Below are 19729 nucleotides of genomic sequence, written 5' to 3' on the forward strand. Positions count from 1 at the left end.
GCCCCGACGGGAGGGTCGCCGCTGCCGGCGGCGGCAGCCTCGGCGCGCCGCGCGCACCCGCGCTGTGTAACCGGCGCCGAGAGCAGCGCGGCTCCCGCACCGGCCCCTCAAGAAACCCCCCCAGCCCCCCGCGCTCCCACCCCGCGGGGCGGCGCTGCCGGCCGGGGCGGGGCGGGGCGGGGCCCCGAGGACGGCGCGCGTCATCCCCGGCCCCGCGACGTCAGGGGCTCGCGGCGCGCGGCGGTGACGTCGGGCGCGGCGGCGGCGCGGCCATGGGCAAGAGCCGGGCGCGCGGCAGCGGCAGCGGCAGCGTGTTCGGCGCGGCCGGCGCGAGGGCGGCCAGGGCCAGGGCCAAGGCCAAGGGCCGAGCGAGGCCCGTGCGCACGGCGCTGCGCAAGGTGAGTGCGGCGGGGGCGGGGGCGCGCCCCGGCTGGTCCCGCCGCGGGGGGGGGGGGGGGGGGGGGCTCTCTGCAGGGGGTTGCGTGCCTCAGTGCTTGATTTCCGCCTGAAAATTAGAGTTCGGTGCTGATGTCATCACCGCAGCGAGAAGCACAGGAAGGTCTGCAGACAGCCGCCGCGCAAGGCTGCCAGCTGCCTCCCTCGCGGTGGGCCTTCAGGAGAGCTCTGACAGTGTCTTAGGATGTGCTGGGGAGTGCGATGCTGAAGGCAGCACCGGTTGTTTAGTGAGTCTGCGGTTACTGGACAAACCAGGCTCTTAGCGTCTCTGCTGGTGTCATAACGCAGGCGGCGATTTAACCACGTGGCTGGAGCCAAAGGAGCAGTTAGCGACGAGGAAGCCGTGCGCCCCGGCTCTGGGCCCTGTTCCCCTGCCTCGCCCCGCTGCAGGCCCTAGAAACTCATTGCACAGCAGGCGATTCAGCTTGCTAAACCATCAGCAAAAGCAATTAAAAATGCATTTAGTATTTTGCTCTGATGGGCGGAACCAGCTTAATTATGAGCAAATGCCGAAAGGCAGCACATACAAGGTGAAACCTTTTAGGGGGAAGAACCAGGAAGGACGGAGCCCCTTTTAGGGGGAAGAACCAGGAAGGACGGAGCCGCTCCTGATCCAGTAGCCGCCCAGCTGTAAAGTAAAACCACAGCAGCAGTGCGGTGAACAGACCTAGCGGCTCCCACTGCTGTTGTGTTTTGCTCTTAATTCCTCTTTTCCCCCTTCCGACACCTTACAGTGGCTGTGATGCTCCTCAGACCCTTCTATAAGCTGAATTGACACACCAAAGCGATGGAGAAGTAAACAAGCAAAAATACAGTTTTCTGCCATTTTAGTGATTTAAAGGGACTCGTGCAAGGGCCCTGAGAGCGTCACAGCCACAGTGCGGGAGAGGATGGACTGCGCGGCTGGGGGCGACGGAGGTGAGAGAGGAACGGGGCTGATCTGAGCAGGACTTTTCCCCTGGGCAGGAGCAGGTCAATGTACTGTAGCCTCTCCTCAAGGCCTGCCTCCAGCCTCCACCGCGGGGTCTGCTGAGGAGCCCAGCCGCCCTCAGAAGGGCATCTGATAACAAACGTGGAAAGTTAGTGGGTTAACCTTCCCGGTAGAGCTAGTTACAGCATGCTGGGCAAATAGAGTTTAACTCAACAGCAGCCCTAAAAAAGGCCCTCTCGGATTTTCTCCTAGGAGATACAGCTACTTGAGCAGTTCACCTGGCAGACAGACAGCAACGTAACAAGCTCTGGAAGTAAACAGGGAGCCCCAAAGCAGTTTAATGTACTGGCGTCATATCGCCTCTTAGAGTGTTCTGTGTAATAAAGGGAGAAACGGGTTTGAAATGATCTTAATGAAAAGTCAGTATCTCATTAGGAGTAAAATTTTATTCTGTGTGTTTGAAGCTGTATTCTTTAATTCATTAGGCCTTTGGCATTTACTTACCATTTATTTAACCAGTATAATAAGAGGCTCAGAAAAATTTGTTAAAACTGGTTTACTCTTTAACAGATAAAAGCCAGTTATAACTATTCAAGCAATTTTGATTATATTTAGATATAGACACACAGGCTAGCTACAGAGATGTCCTTTCCAGGGTATCAGAGGATATCAGTTCTGAAAACCAGCAGTACCCTCTCAGCATCATTGTGAGGCTGGAAAATGTTAACAAGCCCTAATCACTTTGTAAATTGAGCTGTCTGCAGTCCCATCCACTTTAATTTGAGCTATAAGCTGAATCCGTATTTTTTGAGGTATTATGAATTAAACTGCTGCTCCTAAATAGGCTTGTTTGATCAGCTTCTTGCCACTGCCTTATTCCTACCTTGATCTCTCAGGCACTCATTTAGGATATGGTATCCATGATCTGACATTAAGGAAGCATTGAAAGCAACAGGGATAGGTGTAACAGTTCATGGTTTGCTTCTGCCTACATATTTTGCTACGAGGTGAATTACAGTGGGAGCCTTTGGAACAGTAGCAGGTATCCTGAAATCTGGGGTTGCCTGCAGAAGTGTTAGCATGCTTCTCAAATGTCTTGCAATGTAATATGCCGTTATCTGGCTAAGATCCTGTTCGAAACTTGGTGCTTCAGAAGCCACAGGTGCCAGGGCTGAGATCAGCCAAATCTTTCTTTACTGCAGCAAAGAAAGTGCTTATGGCCCCAAGTATCTAACTGCCTCCTCTACTGCAGGCCACTGTCCCCAGGGCAGAGCACAGCACATCCATGTCATAGTTGTTCCCGTTCAGAAGCAAGCAGCTTTGTGAAAAGAGGCGCCCAGGGACCAGACACACACCCTGCTCTGCCACAGCTGCAGAAGTTTCTTTAAGTACCATAGCAAAGTCTGGGAGATGTTGCTGGTCAAACCTACAGTAGGAACAAGTAGGAATGCAGTGTATGATGCTGAAAGCTGAGCTGCTGGAAAGTTTCAAGCTGGTCTGATCATTTACAAATTAAGTAAGGAAGCCTTCCTCGAACTGTCTGTGTTCACTCGCTCCAGCTGAGAGGAACCGAAGGCGGCATGGCTTATCTGCAACCGGGCTTTTGTTCTGTGTGCGTTCTGCTTCTGGGCCAGAAGCACTGTGTCCCTTTCCAACAGAACACGTTTAACTGTTTTCATAATTGTCCATTTATTAGAACATTAGTAATGTCATAATATTTACACAACTAGATGGTACAATGAAGTATCAACAAATAAACCCAAACCTAAGAATGGTGCCTGCAAAAAGCAATTTTGGAAGATATGCATAATACGTAGGCTCTGTAACAGCTGTACAGAAATAAGGCAATTTCACAATATGCCAATGGAATTTCAGTCTAAAATACCAACTTCTGGGTTTTCTTTTTCTCTTTACAGATAAATATTGTAAATGATGAGAAAGTCAGAGCACTAAATAAAGCATTTACAGAAGTTCAGAAAGAAGTAAAGCAGCTATCAAAAGGCACAGCAGCAGAACCTCAAAAGGAACATCAGGTAAGTATATTTCTTTCATTTCCCTCCTCAGGTTTTTTTTACAAAGTGCCACATTCAAAGCATTATGCTCTGTCCCTTAGACTGCAGACAATTCATGCTGTTGCTGTAGCACCAGCTTTATTAATTTCAGTTGTGTGGTAATGTTGAAATCTGGTGAGCATATTCAAGTACTATATAACTATTAAAGTCAGAAGTGAAGAGGGTGGGCAGCCAAGCCTGAGTGTGCTTCCTAAACATTTTAATGGTGCTCTAGCTTTATTTCTAAAGGATTTTTTAAAGGCAGTTCCAGCTACAGGCTCTTGATTTGAGGCTTGTGTCTCAACATGAATAGATGCAGAAAGTAAAAGTGACTCTTCCTGTTCCCTACCTGAAGCATGTGGTAGATCTTTTGAAGCAAATACCTCTACCTGTTCCACATTCCCAAACCTTCATACTCCCTTATTACAACTATCAGCATCTGAAACATAGCAGTTTCTGTACAATGACTCTTGCCTGCAGCACTTAGGGATCCAGACAATGTTTCGCTCCTCCTGCTTTGTCTAGTCTAGCAAAGTAAACAGGGCTAGACAGTCTCGAGCACTGGCACACAATTTAATTGCTGACAGTCTCCTCCTCTTGCCAAATCTCTTTGATAATCTGGTCATGGTTTGGGGGACAGAAAAAGCAATGGCCTGGTAGGAAGTAAAGATGAATCCATGCTGACTATTAGGGAAGCAGAAACATCAGTTCAATAATGTGGCCACAAGTTTTATTTACTGTGTCTGGGGTGGTCAAGTTTCTGTGTGGCTGGGAGCAACGGAACCAGCGGCAAATACCTTAAGGAGAGGCTGAGGAAAAAGGAACTGCAGGTGACAGTGCCTCCAGCGTAGGATGAGGCTGAGCAAGGCTTTCAAGGCAGCTAGCGCCATTGGTCTTAGCCTTGCTGGCTTGCATTTGGCTGGGAATTCAGACTACGCCACTCCTCATGTGCTAGTTCATGACATAACCGTGAATTTAATCACCCAGGCTGTAAGTAATAGTGTTTTCTTTCAAAGTTTCAAAATTATGCTGTCTGGAGCATGATTCCCTCAACTCAAAGCTGAGCCTGTTTCCATTTATGTTACTGGCACAATGTTTTGTCTTTCTCCTGTAGCACACGGTGCTGGCTGCTCATCTGTCAGATTTAGTGAATGCTGTAATTCCCCCCAAATTACTGAATTATGACTGCAGAATTAGCCTAAATTAAATATATCAAAGACTAATTAATCTTCTAGACAGCAGGTACTTATTAAAGCTTTTTTCCCAAGCTGTTAAAAAAAGGGAAAGGAATTATGCTCTACTTAAAAGTGAAACTTATTATTTTCAGGTTTCTGAGCATCTGGAACATGAACCAGCAAACGTGGATGCTGCTACAAGCCTATTATCTCAGCTGTAATGCATAATAGATGATGCAGGGATTCCAAGAAGAGAAGAGTGCACAGAGTGGTTGCTTTGTTTGTACAATTTTATTAAAAAAATCTTGTTAATATACAAGTATTGGCACACTTTAATACAAACTACAAACAGACCTTTCCTATAATCTAGGAAAGTGGAATGTCAGAAGTCAGTGTGAGAAACTTAAAGTGCTAAAACGGAAGGCACTTCACAAAATTGGTTCACTGAAACAATTAAGCATAACTCAAGTTGATGTCCTTCACTTTTCAGCTTGGCAGTGAAAGCTTCAAAATTGATCAAAAGGTTATTGATTGAAAGGTACAGAAAGCTTCTTGGCAGTAAAGCTTCAAAAAATGCTGATAACTGTAAGCAGGAAGCCAAATCATTTTTTTTTTTTAAATGATCAAAAGGCTGTAAAGTGTTTTCACTTTTCTTACAAAATAAAACTTCAAATCATTGGATTACACAGAGGACACACAGGTGGAAAAAAATGCCAGAATTTTTGATGAAAGCCTTTTTCTCTGGTTGTTCCATTTGTTTTGTGAAGTAGTTAAAGGAAGCAAAAGGAAATATACTCCCAGAGTCAGTGAACTAAGAAGTTATACATTCATTATTCAAATACTTAGGTTATGAAGAAGTCTAGAATGTTATAGTTAGAGGTAGATAAGATAGTCTGGTTGACACAATATCTAATAATTTAGTATCTGCACATCAAAGAGATCACAGACTCCTTCATTATCATCCAGGTTAAAGTTGTAGTCATCTCCGGGAGTAGGAGAGAGTCGTAAGAGAGGAAAAACTGTAAAGCAGGAATAGTTTAGTTTAAATTAAAACACTTCTGGAATATCAGTCCTATCTCATAATTCAGCATGTCTGTCATCCTCAGTGCCAGGTGTAGTCTTAATGATTCAAATATTGTCTTGACAACCTGGCAAGCATGCTGGGATACGTGCCAGGAATACCTGTATTGCCTTAAAACTAAAGAAGTAAATGATACCTCTCCATTTTTTCTTAGTATTTTAAGTGAATTTGCTGGCACGGAGTGATTGCTGTGGAATACAGATTTAACCCCTCCTTGTGCAGCAAAGGAGCTGCTGAGCAGCTTTTGAAATTTCCATCGGAAAGCCATCACTTACATAGGTATTTCCTTCTTCCTGTTACAGCACTGTAGTCTTCAAACATTTATCATTTCACATAAGGAAGTTACCATTGTCCCCATTTTACAGATGGAAAATGGAGGCTGGCAGGCTCTCTGTGCACTGCATTTCAGGCACAGACTTGAAGCAATCTTTAGGCAATGCAAGAAGAGAAGCCTTAGCCCTCATGCCTTGCCTCAGGAGCACAGTAATCTAACGCAGATGAGCTAGGTATGCTGTATCTGCTCTAAAAGTTAAGCCTATTTCCATTTTGGCCATGTATTTTATTGGCATATTCACCTAATCCTGTCTCCCCTCTTGAATCTTACAATCGCCAGGTTCCTCCTGGATAAACCTTGAGGCTGTCTGCTTGAAGAGCAGATACACAGGCTGCTCACAGAACAGCACAGGTACAGGGAAAGATGAAGAACGCCAGCTGAGTTCAGCTCTTTGCCTGGCACCTGGGTCAGTGCAGATACAGCAGAGAGGCAGGGAGCACACGAACTTACTAGCTTGGCTCAGTTCTGCATTCCAGTGGCCACTGAGGCGCAAAACCAGAAGTAGGTTACATTTGTCTGTTCTGCCAGTGTACCAAAGCTGGCCATGTATCGGTCTACATGCAAGCACGTAAATAGGCTCTGAAATATTTACTTAAAGCTCCTGCAGGAAGCCTGGGGCAGAATAAAACTAAACCAGACTTTTTTTTAAGGTAGCACTCTAGTCATCAGCCTATTCTTTGTTCCTGAATTAAATACTGTTAAGTTACTCATGCATGTAAGTGCTTGCCAGATTGAGACTTTCACATTTTGACTGTTAAATAAAACTGTTAAATGGGAACTGAAAGGCGAGCAAAGACCAGAATGACAAGGATAGAGGAGGCAGCACAGGGGAAAGAAGTAGTTTCATACTGACTCTTGGCATCAGATTTAATAGATGCCTACCAAGAGTACCATTCACACAAAAACCATGCTACTATTTGTCATTATTAAAAAGTGAAAATACTGAATACTTACCATCAGAAGACATGAGTTCATCAATAATATCCCCACTGATAGTTCCTGTGAAAGACAGGAGCATGCATTTATGGTAGCTAATGCAGATTCTCTGCATTAAAATACTGAACTGCAAAGTACAGTATGGCTCATGTGCACACTGCAGGAGCTGTGGAGATAGGCAGCGTGCCATATATACACAAAAGATATTTGTCTTTTTATCCCTCAGTTGTTCCTGCTAAATTTCTCCCCCTCTCCTTGTGCTGTACAGTTGATCTCTTATAACCTTAAAGTTAGGTGCAATATGAAGCTTATTTGACAGCAGAGGAAGTTATTTTACTGAAATGAGATTGCTACTCAAAAGTGGCTCAACGGCTTTGGTAGGAGGTAGACAAAGGCCTGTCATTTCCTCTGTAGCAAAAGTGTTCATCTTTACCTCTCAATAACTCATTGGTAACTCGGTCACAAAGAATGGCTCAGAAAACTAGAAAAACTGTTAAAATAGTAACTGTTTCTTCCTACCTGCGGGCTCATCCATCTTTGCTATGTCAAATGAATTTGGCTTGAGAATGCAGTTAACATCCAAAGGGAGCAAAGCCTGATAGTCATTTGAGCTAGCTGTAGCTTGGGCGACATCTCCTGAAAGGCTGGGGTATAACACAGAGTCTGGAAGGCTGGAATAAGGAGTTGCTGAAGTGGCACTGTTCTGCTGCAAACTGCTGTCTACAAAGAGTAAAAAGTGTATTGTAAAGTCTGTTTTGGTAAAAAGGAACACAGAAAATCTGCACCCAGCTTTGTCTTACTAGGAGAACATGGCCAATGTCTGGGTTGAGGTGAGAGAGTCTCCTCCTTCTTAAGTCATGAGCACAATTCAATCAGGACCCCTCAGAAAACTAGTTTGCTATATTGATAGTGTTTTCTTAAGTGTCTTTATATTATCTTACCATTATTATGAAAAAAACTAGGCCATAGGCAGGCAGTCTCTCACTGGGGTTGCGCAGAAGAAGGTGAGCAATCTTATGGCACATAAGCAGGAAGTGCTGCCTGTATTGTCAGTCTCATTAAAAGATACACGTTCAAATCATATACTCATTCCACACTACATGCATTCATTCTGGAGAAGGATCTCAGAATATTTAACAGGATCACATCCAAAATGTTTTTGGTATGATAAGCTACCAAGGGATAATCTGTTTTATCAGATGAAAGACAGAAGAGGAAGAGGCTCCTCTGCAACCTCCAGAGAGCTCTTAATAAGCCCTTGGGGTAGCTTCTTAACAGACAGCTGCTGTTGATGCAAATTGTTATCTGCCTTTCCTTTATCTAGCCCCTTTCTAACTGCTTTCCTCCTTCCAGTCCCCTTGCTCCTCCTACCCAACTGAAGTGGAAAAAAACCCCTAGACCTACCTGATGGGGTGTCTGCAACTGATGTTTGTGGTAAATGTTGCCCCTGATTAAGACCACCTTGTTCTGGTGGATTCTGAGGAGCGGTAGTAGGTTTAGGGGGAGTCACTGGAGTTGCAGGTTGAGATGGGGGTTGTGCAAGGTCATCAGGTGGAGGAACTGGAAACACCATGGGCTTGGAGGAACTTGATTCTTTATTTATAAGCAGCACATGGATGGGTCCTGAACTACTTTTAAGATTGATCTGGTATTTCTTTTGTCCATTCTGTCCCTGTGAAGTTGCATATGAGGAAAGTTACAATTCCTTGAGAGCTTGAAACTTACAAAAAATAACAGTAATTGCGTATAGCTATTTCCCATAGAAAGTAAAGGTGTTTAAACAGAATTCTCAAGTTGTACTTTTTTACCATCTAGGAGATAAGTGCAGTGCTCATCTAGTCAGAACACTAGGAAGAGATAACTGACAAACTTATCAGATCATATTCAGAAAGAAAAAAGCAATTTAAAACAGATATGTGACCTAATGAAAAACAGGTTACAAACATGTTATGTATTTACCTGACCAGAACACAGTTACAGAAGAAAAAAAAAAAAAACACACAGTCCTCCGAAGTGCTTAGCTGATCTTGAACTAAAGTTACATGAGACTGATAGCAGGGCTACATTTTATCAATAGCAACAATATTAAATAATGATTTCTGTACATTTAGATTCCTTCCTTTTAAACTGAGCTTCAGAATCATCTTAATTGGGACCAATTGTCCAACTACAGTTGAATATCCCACTCGGATTAAGCGAACACAGAATCATGAGTCAGTAGAAACAGTTTCTTAGCTGATTTGGCAGGTCTTCTCGTTGGTAAGTTATCTGAACAATTTAGCTAGGACTAGCTTCCTGTAGTACAGTGTCAATGAAACTGCTGACCACACAGTGGTTAATTCGACAAATAGGTTTTCAGCAAATACATTCTGAAAAAAAATGATGAGGAAAGTGGGGAAAGGGGGAAGGAAGGGAAACCAAAGCAACAACATCCCATCTGAAGTTGCAGATGAAGCCTGAGATCAGCTGTTTTGGTCCTCAACAAAAAGTGAAAAAGATACAAGAGGCAATTCTGGTCACACAGACAACCTTGCCACTGCCTGAGCTGTCTTTAGCACAGATGGACAAAGACAGTATCACTACATCAGCTTCATGGTTCTACTTTTGGATGTTGTTATGTTATCAGGGTGTGCTTAGCCTCACTAAAAATAGCTTATGAAACTTGTCACATGAATGTCATTCTTCTACAAGCATAGTGGGTGGCTAACATGCTTCACACAACACTTTCTCCCGACTACGTAAGCCCTATTTAAAACAGCACTGCAATACAAAACTTAAAGATGGACATAGATAAGTAATCTGATTTCCTATTTTAATCCTGCTCATTCAAGGCTTCTGGCTAAAGCAAGACTACAATCAGTGTTTCTCTATCCAACCTAGTGCCATATGACTAAACATATTTCTACATCTAAATCTATAAGGCTTTTTCATACAGGATCTGATAAAGGGGTACAACAGAGAGAAATCTGACCTACAAAAGTCAGTGCTAATAAATTCTCAAGGGAATTCAAAACAAGTATGTCAAGTTGCAGAGTTGTAACTTTCAGGAGTAAGAGAAAAGAGGGGGCAGAGAAACCCTCCATTATATCTTGTTTTAAATGGAAGACAATTAATATTAGTCTATCTAGGTGTACAAAAAGCTCTTTTTCCCCATCCTGCCCCTCCACTCTAAACTGAGATCATCTTAATTTTTATCCCCCTCTCGCACATGGCTAGCAATAAATCCTCAGCTCTAACATAGCTCTTCTTTTCCATTGCCACTCTCAAACACTTAGGTAAACAAGAAACCAGTACATACCATTTCGGGTATAGGTACTTCTAACTGTGTACCACAAGGTGCTTGAATTGCTAGAAGTGTGTCTCCTGGTTAAATAGTAATTTTTAAGAAAGTGTTAACTGTGCATATTTTTGTGAAGTCTTGCGTGGTACGTACTGATGTGAGATATGGTAATTCTCTAAGGCCACTTAAAATACTACAAAATTCTAGCATAAATAGAAAGCTTGGGTTGGGAACTCACATAGTCTCTATAAGATCCAAGTATATCACATAATATAAATCATAGTATTCCAACACTTACACCATGGTTACAAAGACCTTTTCTTGCAGCAGTGCCAGGCTTAGCATTTCCTTTACCTGCTTGTTACTGTTCCCAGATCTTCCAGTTGTATACATAACATAATGTGAAAATATGTACTTAATTAACTAGGTCACTTTATGGCTGTGAGGAATGGTGGTAATACAGAGAGAATTCACAAGGGCAGGAAAAAAAGGTCTTAGTGGTTGTCTTCCGTGTCAGCATTTCCAAGCGTCTAAGTTTAAAACTTCTGCAGCACATACAACTGGGATGTAAAAGCTGATTATCAAATTCACCTGTAGCTCACTGTATGTACACTACAATTTACTGGTTAAAGTCAGGAGATCACAATTATATCAACACCCTGACACAAACTGCCTGATGCTGCAGGTCACTCATTTATCTGTGCATCATTTTGCTTTTATTCATAATTTGGATGGATAATGCTTTTCTCCCTCTCCCGCTCTCTGCTATGAGATATTTACATGAAGTACTATGTGACTGGCACACCAAACAGCTCCATATTTTGTAATTACTAGCCCTTTTTAGTAAGAGCTCATTTTTGTTAAATTCCACAGTACTTGTCTAATCTTGCACTTCTATTCAAAAACAAACCCAACCTTCCTTGTTTCAAAGAAGCAAGAAATGGTATTAAGCCTCGCTGAAATCTGAAAAACAATCTTCCCTTGGGTAACCTCCCAGTCAGGAAAGGACATCAAGAGAAGTAATCTCTGCCTGCAATTCTTGACAAGTTCTTCAAACCTTCTGTACAGAAGGACTCCTTTTGATTTGGTAGCAATGTCCTATCTTTGAAGTTTAGCTAGCTCCACTTATATAGCATCATCAGGAATTCTCTCTGGCTACAACTGCCACTAGAAAACATTATGAAATTTGAACCCGCCTGGTCTTTCTGGTGGGTTGGACCAACATGCCCTGTACCTGGTTTTGTTAGTGGCCCAAGGCAAGCTGCTGCAAGTATGAATACATTAAAAAAAAAATCCAAAAATAGTGCTCTGAAAACAGATGAAACTCCATTCTATACAATCTGTGACTACAGCTAGAAAATAAGTTCCTGTATCTGCCAGAACTCACAGGTCATGAACACTAGGAGGGATATCCCATTTACTACTGATCACTATTGAACATGTTTTCTAAATTCAAATTATTTTCATTTTTTATTCCTAATGTTCCTGGAAGATACAAAAACAATGCAATACATACAAGTTCGTTTTCAATAGAAACATTAGGAAATCCCTAATTTGCCTAGCAGCAACTTACCATTGAAGCAATTACAGATATCTTCATGGGTGACATATGAAAATGTAATTTTTGTCAAGGAACGGTTTTCTTCAAATGACATGAAACTATGCCTAAACTATACACTGGCCACTGTTACTCAGAGATATAATCAGAGCATGATTTATTGCTGTCAGAATGGCTGTTTAAAAATAGCACAGTTCTGTACTGTAAAAAAAATATATATATATATCTATGTATGTGAGGAAAACACTAGAAGAAGGAACATGAAGTAGCTTGAATGAGATCATTTTTAAATGGAAAACATGTAAAACCTGTTTCTTAAGAGTACCATTTGCCTCACAGATTTGACAATGGAGAATTCAACTATTTATCCAGACCTCCCAGAATCACAGAAATATACTACTAGAGTGGGCTTGGGCATGCAACTGCAGTCCCATCCCCCTGCCTCAAGACAGCACTAACCAGTAAGACTTTCCAGACAGACGTTTGCCTCTCCTGTTCTGGGAAAACTCCTGTGATAGAGATTCTACCATCTCCCTGGGGGATCAAGTCAAGCTTAACTCTCCTGACAGAAAGTCCCTAATATCTAACTTAAATCTCATTTGCTACAAAATCCATCTTATAGAAACAGTTCTGCAGAGCAATTGCAAGTAATTTTAAGTACTTATCACTGTATTACAGATAAGAAGAGTACTTTCCTGCTCCAAATCCCAGATGTCTGTTTTGTGCAGTATTGTGCAAGACAGCTAAACACATAGTTACAAGTGATGAACACAGTGTAGCTGGAACTCTCTGCTTATGGGGTATTTACACACAGGATACTTTCCCAGTTTCAGTCCCAGCAAGCTTCAGCACTTTGTCAACTTGATTTATCTTTGGGAGATAGCTAAATCTTTTCAAGAGAAGGAAACAACACACAAAAAAGTAATGTGAAGTACTGCTAAGCAAGTATAAAGTACCTGAAAGCAATGTATTTCATTTAAAACCAGGCACCTGAATTATCTTATAGATATAAAAATTACCACCATAAATACATGTGCCAGATTATTTCACGTAAAAAAATTTATACTCTTTTACTGTTAAACCAAAACTTGACAAAAGAATTATCCTTCCCTTGCTTATGGATAAATGAACTACATTATGCTTTACTACATAACTGTTGTTTTAATTGTAGTTCCAAGATGTGCACAACATATGTTTAAAAGGATATTGGTGATTTGTAGAGTCATCCATAACATTCTTAATACTTTGCTGTAGCCACAGTTTCTGCTGATCCAATTCTTTTTCTTTTAGCTCTAGATCTTCAATTTCAGCTTCAAGATACCTCAGTCTGTCTACGACTTCCTTTGTATTGCAGCCAGCACCTACTCCTCTTAAAAAGATACAAGGGTTCATGAAACTACAGCATGTGAAAATCTAAAGCAAACATACAAAGATCATTTATGAAGTCTACACATTTAAAAAAAAAATCTACCAATACTCAGTACAAAGCAAATGAATGTTTATTCTCTCAGCAGTGTTTTAACAGAAAAAAATGAAAATTCTAAACTTAAGATCAAATTGAGAATTCCCTTCTACCTAATTTTATATTCTTTTGGAACATAAGTTCTTCTGTGTTAGAGCTAGTTTGTAGGACCCTTCTCCTAGCCCTCCCCCTAACACTTCAGCTTGGCTTTTCATCTCAAGTGGCTCATAAGAAAATAAGTGTGGCATACAGGCGCAAATGTAGGTGGAGACAGTGTGTCCCAGTACCTTTCCCAGATCCATCCAGAGTAAATTTTTCATCTGTAAGTGCTATTTATAAGGTAGCAATACAAGTTTCCTAAAAGTTTCTCTCATGTATGCTTCAAACCTGGTTTCATGCATCAAAGATGCAAGTTAAAGGAAAGACAAAGGGCATTTGCAACTTTTGATTTGCAACTTGTGATTCCCATATGCTGCATTGCTCATTGCTGAGCCTACCATTAATTCATTAGTATATCTAGTTAGAAGTGGAAGGAAGCAATTTTTGTTGCTCTTGAGCACGAGAAGATACGCAGGATTGACTTACTTCCACTGAATGCTGTTTTTTGACTTTTTCTCAATCAGATCAATTCCTTCTAAAACGTTGGTGATATCATAGATCCTTCTCTTCTGTCTCACAGCAAGAGTATCAGCAGCCTGTTAAGGGAAGAGTGAAAAGTGTCAGCAACTTGCACATTGAGGGCAAAAGACAGACTCAGTAAGCCATTTCCCTGGGGGAGGGAAGCCAAATAATAACTGTGTAACTGTGAAGGCAGAAGGCTCATCTTTTCAACAGCCAGATGCTCAATCATGAATTCAAAAGCTGAGCACCTGCTTCGAATGGCACGCAAGAGTGGCCTACTAGTGCCACAAAGCATGCTGAGAGGAGCCACCTCTTTCAAGGCTGGGGACCTATCCTTGCCAGAGAGGAAAGAGTTCAAAAATATTGTAAAGACTGTGTTTGAAACATGCACTCTTCATCCTCTTAGGAGAGCCTGTAATGTTCTTTTTGGAACGTAGGAAAAAAGAGTAGGAAAGGCAGACAGTGACACCCTGCCATGACATAAGCCTCTGAAGCCAACAACATGTTACCTTTACCATCCCTCCCTCCTAACACTTAAGATATCGCAGGTTAAATTGTGCCTGGATCCAAAATGACAGGGCTGTAATTTCACAAAGTGGTTGAAGAAGAGCCAAAATACTTTAAGCCAGCATTGTTTTACAACATTTCACTGCATGAATCCCCACTGTAGTATACCTCAACTCGCTCAATCTATCACATTCAGTACTAAGAGCCATTTCATCGCTACCAGAGCCCTCACAGCGATTATACTGATGATCGCCATCGTCTCAATTTCACTTTTAGATTAAAGCTAGCTAAGCTGTGTTTCTACATGCTGTCACAGCATGGCACTCCAAGCAAAGCATGCACTCTCAGTCAGTGGAAATACTCACTTTGCTTGATCACTCCATAATTCTGTCCCTGCTGATTTGTATCCACCTGATGTGAAGCCTTAGGATGGAATAAGCAAACCTGAGCTAGTAATGCCTTCCATACCCTCATCTTTTTGATGATGTAAAGTGGCTCCGGTTCAAAGATATTAGCCAAAAGGAGAGAAAACAAAGATGAATCTGACTCTGTAACAAGTCAGGGTACACAGACAGACGTGATCCCTAAACGGTTTATAATTGTTGTATTAACCAGAAAAAATAAATTAATAGAGAGGGAGAGTGGAAGAGCAAGGGAGAAAAGGATAGCTGACAAACACTTTTGCATCCCAAATTTGAACTAGTGTGTAAATCCATCTAATTTCTACTGTAGGCACAAAAAAATTTATTTCAGTTTGCCTAACAATGTGCTAAATTAATGCTCTTCATAAAGCAGCATATACAAAGAGTATACAGAACAGCCGCAAACAAGAAGGATAACCAAATCCTTCTTGTTATAGAAGGATTATAAGCATAACATCCTTATAAGCAAAGCCCATATAACTCCTTTCATAGTATTTCCAAGCCATAAACAAACTTGCTGGCCTTCCAAAGAAATTACATTTTCCAACTAGAAAGTTAATTACTAGGAATCAGTAGTCCAATTTATATTGGTGAATGTTTTGCTAGTGAAGGAAAATTGAAGGAAAAAAGGAGAGAAAGAATAGAGCTTAAAAAATATTCTTATAGTCATGAAGTATAAACACTGTTCTTTCTCCTTTGCAATGCAATACCTACTAAACAGTGTTTCTACCAATAGTGTTACCAATACTTATCTTTTGTATGGTCTTTTGTAACAGTCTGTTAAACTCTTTTTATACCTAGCATATACCTAAGTTATAAACTGCACACTTCAGTTCTCTCCAAGGAGACAATCCTCCAGTCATTAATCGGCTAGTGTGCACCTGCTATTTTAACCTGCTGCTTTGCTGCATGCACACATACTGCTTACAAAGGTTACAAGTCAAACCTTCAAAATCTAGCAAGTGACAAAATTGATGCTGCCTGCGCGACCTTTAACCAACACCCTGTATATTTCATAGGCTTCAGAGGCACAACTTCCTACGTGTCTAAAAGCTCTCCACATGATTCAGTGCAAAGAGTGGGCAGCACATGCTTCAGCAGCGGCCATTCAATTCATTCTCATTTTTTCTCAATGTTCAAGCTACGGACCCTTGCTCTACTGCCTGTGGTTTGAATCATGGAGAAACTGCTCTGGAGACAGATTTCATTTCTTCTCGCAATTTTCTAAAACACCTGTCTGTACGTTATATGAATGCTCTGCAGCGGTAAAAGTGATATACAAACTTGTAGCTGTAACAACAAAGTATATTAAGATTAAAAAAAAAATCCACTAATTTTGGGTGCCCAACCTCAGACATTTCAAACCTGGGGTACTCTTAGTACTCCCAAATCTACTGCACTTCGTACGTCCAAAGCGCAGCTCCCGTTAACATCAGCAGTGGAGATTCAGCATGTTTGCAAACCAGACTGCAGAATCCCAGGTCAGGGACTGAGAAAATGAAGGACACAATTAGTTGTGTACGTATTTGGCTTCACTAGCATTATATACCATTTCATCACAGCTACGAAGTCCAACTACTTACTGCAAGAATTCCAACTGCAGAGAAGGCCGACTGGGGCTGGTCTGGAAAGTTTAACCCAGCTATTCGCTTACTTCTTAATCCAATTACCTTCTCAAAATTTTACAAGGCATTTCATGGCTGTTTTAGAAACAAATTGAAATGTTTCTCCCAGATATTCTAGCAATTACCAATGTAGGCAGACAGGTCAGTAGCGGAGTTCAGACGTTCCACACAAACTAGTCACTAAGTATTTAAATAATTTAAAACAAAAAAACTCCTGAGACTTTTTAGCAAGTCTCCTGTTGTCAATAAAACTGTTTTTTAAAAGCTTACCATTTTTTAGCCTAGGCCAAGTGCTTGAAATCGATCCAACCAGCACAACAAAGGTATATCTACCATAATGGCTCTGCCGAAATGGCTCCTTCCTCCAAATCATCTGTACCGGAGCTGCTCCATAAAATAATTTTAATGCAAAGCTACCATACTGCAGCCATTCTTTCTAGTATATCCTCATACTTCGAATTAGTATTCAAAACAAATGATGGTCTTCTAAAAAGGCTCTCAACTAGAAGACAAGTATTTCAGCACGGTGCTTAGCAAGCCTCTGTGCATATTCAGATCACGTGGCTTCTAGGATACAGAAAATGCGCTTTTCGGCACACTTTCAGCTGCATGCATATATACACACACACAGCACCCTGCCTCCCCCCACCCCAAAAAAAAGTGATAATGGAGTACTTAGGCAACTTTCCCTTTGCTCCCCAGGAGTTGACAAAGGCAACAGGAGCCATCAGCACGCACTTGCCGCGTTAGCGCTGACGGTACAGGGATCTGCTAGGGCGCCGGGGCAGGGGCGGCGATGCCCGCTTGACGTGTCTAAGGGAAGAAGTGCTGCATCTCACAGACCGCGCCAGCAGACAAGGCTCTCCTCCCCAGGAGGACCGCCAGCAGTCTGGGGAGGGTTTTACACAGAGCAGTGGGTTTGGCCAGCATTATGCACAAGTACTGAACATCACCGCATGCATACAGTGAGGGATTATAAAATCTAATAGATAGGCTTTTTTCTTCTCTCCTGTGGAGCAGAGCAAGTGTAGAGCAGTTGTTATTTGCTCCTGATCGATATGCTTCTAGGGGAGAGAGAGAAGTGTGTGCACACAAGTCAAGCCAGCAGAGTTTATGCTGCACAAGTTAACATGCTACTCTAACCTAAGAGCCTTGTGGTCACTGAGAAGGCTGCTGCCAATGAGACACGTACGAAGCCCCAAACATCAAACTAGATTTTAAAGTGCTAATGGCCTAAAGTGCCTGAGAAAGAGAGGTTAAATATAGATTAGAAATTGTGGAAAATTAGGGAATTCACTGATGACAAATTTCAGTGACATTCTGGTTTCCAAGGAGTAAACATACTCTACCAAAACATCAAGCGCAGTGAAGTTCAAATCTGAGTTTAACAGCGATAGCAGGGAAGCAGCCTGGGTAATCAGACAGTCTTTTCCCCTCGTTACCATACGCTTCCCTCACTGCCTCATCCGAGTGGCATACGAAACTGCCCCTCTTTAGCTCTGCGCTTGTGAGGCATCTGAGGACTAAATCCAGAATGCTTTCTGCACTTCTCTTGCAAATCCTGACTCAACTAGGGGCAATGAAGGAGGCTTAGATCACATCAGAAGCATCTCCCTTTATACCAGCAGCCCACAAGGAGATGAGAGCAGGGACCCGGGTCTCTCTCCATGGGGCACGAGCAGCACAAAGTGGCCGGACAATCTTTTCCCCCTTTTCCTTTTGCTTTCCCCTCTTGACTAGCAGGTATTGACACCTCAGATACTAAACACTAGCTCTTACATAACATATTTTTTCTATTGGAAGTTCTGTCTGGGTGTTTTTGTTAATGGTTTTCTTTATCAGGAATAGCTGTTTGCTTTTAAAATGAACATTGCAGAATTTAAATTCTAACTAAAGAAAACCCTCACTTCTACCCCCAAGATCTCTTGGATGTTACCAGAGAAGTGCCCAGCGCTACAGCACTGCCCGAGCTGAGCACACAGAACCAGCAGCGTTTCTCGCGCCTGAAGAACAATGACCGCACACAGGACTGTGTGTCACTCCTGTTCCACAACGGGCCAGCACCACGGGCCCAAAATATCGCTCTACAGACTGCTTAACAATCGTTTTTACTGAGAAAAAAATCATGGAGAAATTTTTATGATATTTGCAACACCCATTTACCTTTCTCTGTTTAACCCACCGTTTTCTCAGGACAGTCACCCCAGAGGGGAATGTCAGCCCCACTCCGTTACACAGCCCAGCTCGGCTGTTCAAATCCCTTTTCTCTGGCTATTTAAGCTAAAATTTTTGGCCTGATGCCTTATACACATGAACGTTTTTTGCTTCTCAAACTGGCCTGGATGAGCTGAAAGCAGGTGACAGATAATAAACTCGGCAGCTCTTGAGATGTGGGCAGCTTACCGCTATTTTACAGAGGAAAAAAGCCAATTAAATACGAATAAGTTAACTGAATTGTCTGTATCGCAAAGGTAAGGCTACGGGAGGAATAAAACACCCATCAGTGTCCCCTCGAGCTCGCTCCGAACAGCTCCGCCAGCCACCACGCCCCCGCGGAAGCGCCTGCTGCCTCGCCACGGCCGCGCAGGGCGGCTCCGGGCGCAGCGCCGGCCGCGGGGGCCGCCAGAAGCGCGGGGCGCGGGGGCAGCCTTGCCGGCAGGCTCCCGGCGCCGCGCCCCGCAGCGGGCAGGCCCGGCGCCGCCTCGAAGCGCCCGCGACGGACGAGCCGCCGCCGCCGGCGCCGCCGTTGAAGCGCGAGGCGCGGAGGCGGCGCCGCGCTCGCTATGGCAACCGGCGCGACAACAGCGGCGGCAGCGCCCGCCGCCCCCCGGGCAGGCCCGGCCCGGCCCCGCCGCGCACCGCTTTGAGGTCCAGCACGCCGTCCTTGGCCTCCTGCAGCAGCGACACGAACTTGGTGGTCAGCAGCCCCAGGCTCTTCTCGTGGCGGCTGCTCCCGCCGCCGCCGCCGCCCGCCGCCGCCTCGGCCGCGGCCATGGTGCCGCCCCGCGCCGCCCCCGCGCCGCCGGGCAGCGGCGAGCGGGGCCGCCCCGCGGCGCCACGTGTCGCCGCCGCCGCCGCCACAACGGCCCGAGCGGCCCGCGCAGCCCCGGCCTGGGGCAGCCTGCGCGCGGCGGCAGGAAGTGACGCGCCGCCGCCGCCGTTGCCTGGAGACCGCCGCGTGGCCCCGGCCCCGGCCGAGGGGGCCCGAGGGCGGCTGAGCCCGAGGCCCCGCGCGGGGAAGCTGCGGGGCTTCGCCCGGCCCGGCCCGCGGCCTTGGGCAGCGCTGCCCC

General features: G+C 43.8%; 2 protein-coding genes across 2 annotated transcripts; one reads left to right on the forward strand and one right to left on the reverse strand.

Annotated features, from left to right (window-relative positions):
* Nucleotides 1-203: 203 nt before the first annotated feature.
* RBIS (ribosomal biogenesis factor) lies at nucleotides 204-4932 on the forward strand. The gene is made up of 3 exons (XM_064507798.1): nucleotides 204-398; nucleotides 3304-3420; nucleotides 4766-4932. Exons 1-3 carry the CDS (start codon nucleotides 273-275, stop codon nucleotides 4832-4834), a joined length of 312 nt encoding a protein of 103 aa, XP_064363868.1. The 5' UTR covers nucleotides 204-272; the 3' UTR covers nucleotides 4835-4932.
* E2F5 (E2F transcription factor 5) lies at nucleotides 4886-19598 on the reverse strand. The gene is made up of 9 exons (XM_064507797.1): nucleotides 19299-19598; nucleotides 13850-13959; nucleotides 13008-13171; nucleotides 11818-11859; nucleotides 10263-10327; nucleotides 8369-8636; nucleotides 7484-7684; nucleotides 6983-7027; nucleotides 4886-5632 (listed from the first exon to the last, which is right to left on the reverse strand). The coding sequence occupies exons 1-9, from the start codon at nucleotides 19431-19433 to the stop codon at nucleotides 5523-5525; spliced, it is 1140 nt and encodes a 379-aa protein (XP_064363867.1). The 5' UTR covers nucleotides 19434-19598; the 3' UTR covers nucleotides 4886-5522.
* Nucleotides 19599-19729: the final 131 nt, after the last annotated feature.

The sequence above is a fragment of the Dromaius novaehollandiae genome, chromosome 2 (genome assembly GCF_036370855.1).
Source record: "Dromaius novaehollandiae isolate bDroNov1 chromosome 2, bDroNov1.hap1, whole genome shotgun sequence".
NCBI classification, from domain to species: domain Eukaryota; kingdom Metazoa; phylum Chordata; class Aves; order Casuariiformes; family Dromaiidae; genus Dromaius; species Dromaius novaehollandiae.

What these genes read in the sequence shown, in the direction of transcription:
- RBIS (XM_064507798.1), top strand. Translation starts at nt 273, where the DNA reads ATGGGCAAGAGCCGGGCGCGCGGCAGCGGCAGCGGCAGCGTGTTCGGC. An exon ending in TGCGCACGGCGCTGCGCAAG is followed by an intron (nt 399 to 3,303) that starts GTGAGTGCGGCG and finishes TTCTCTTTACAG; the next exon opens with ATAAATATTGTAAATGATGA. An exon ending in AACCTCAAAAGGAACATCAG is followed by an intron (nt 3,421 to 4,765) that starts GTAAGTATATTT and finishes TATTATTTTCAG; the next exon opens with GTTTCTGAGCATCTGGAACA.
- E2F5 (XM_064507797.1), bottom strand. Translation starts at nt 19,433, where the DNA reads ATGGCCGCGGCCGAGGCGGCGGCGGGCGGCGGCGGCGGCGGGAGCAGC. An exon ending in AAAAACAGCATTCAGTGGAA is followed by an intron (nt 13,172 to 13,849) that starts GTAAGTCAATCC and finishes TATCTTTTTAAG; the next exon opens with AGGAGTAGGTGCTGGCTGCA. An exon ending in TGAACTCATGTCTTCTGATG is followed by an intron (nt 5,633 to 6,982) that starts GTAAGTATTCAG and finishes CCTGCTTTACAG; the next exon opens with TTTTTCCTCTCTTACGACTC.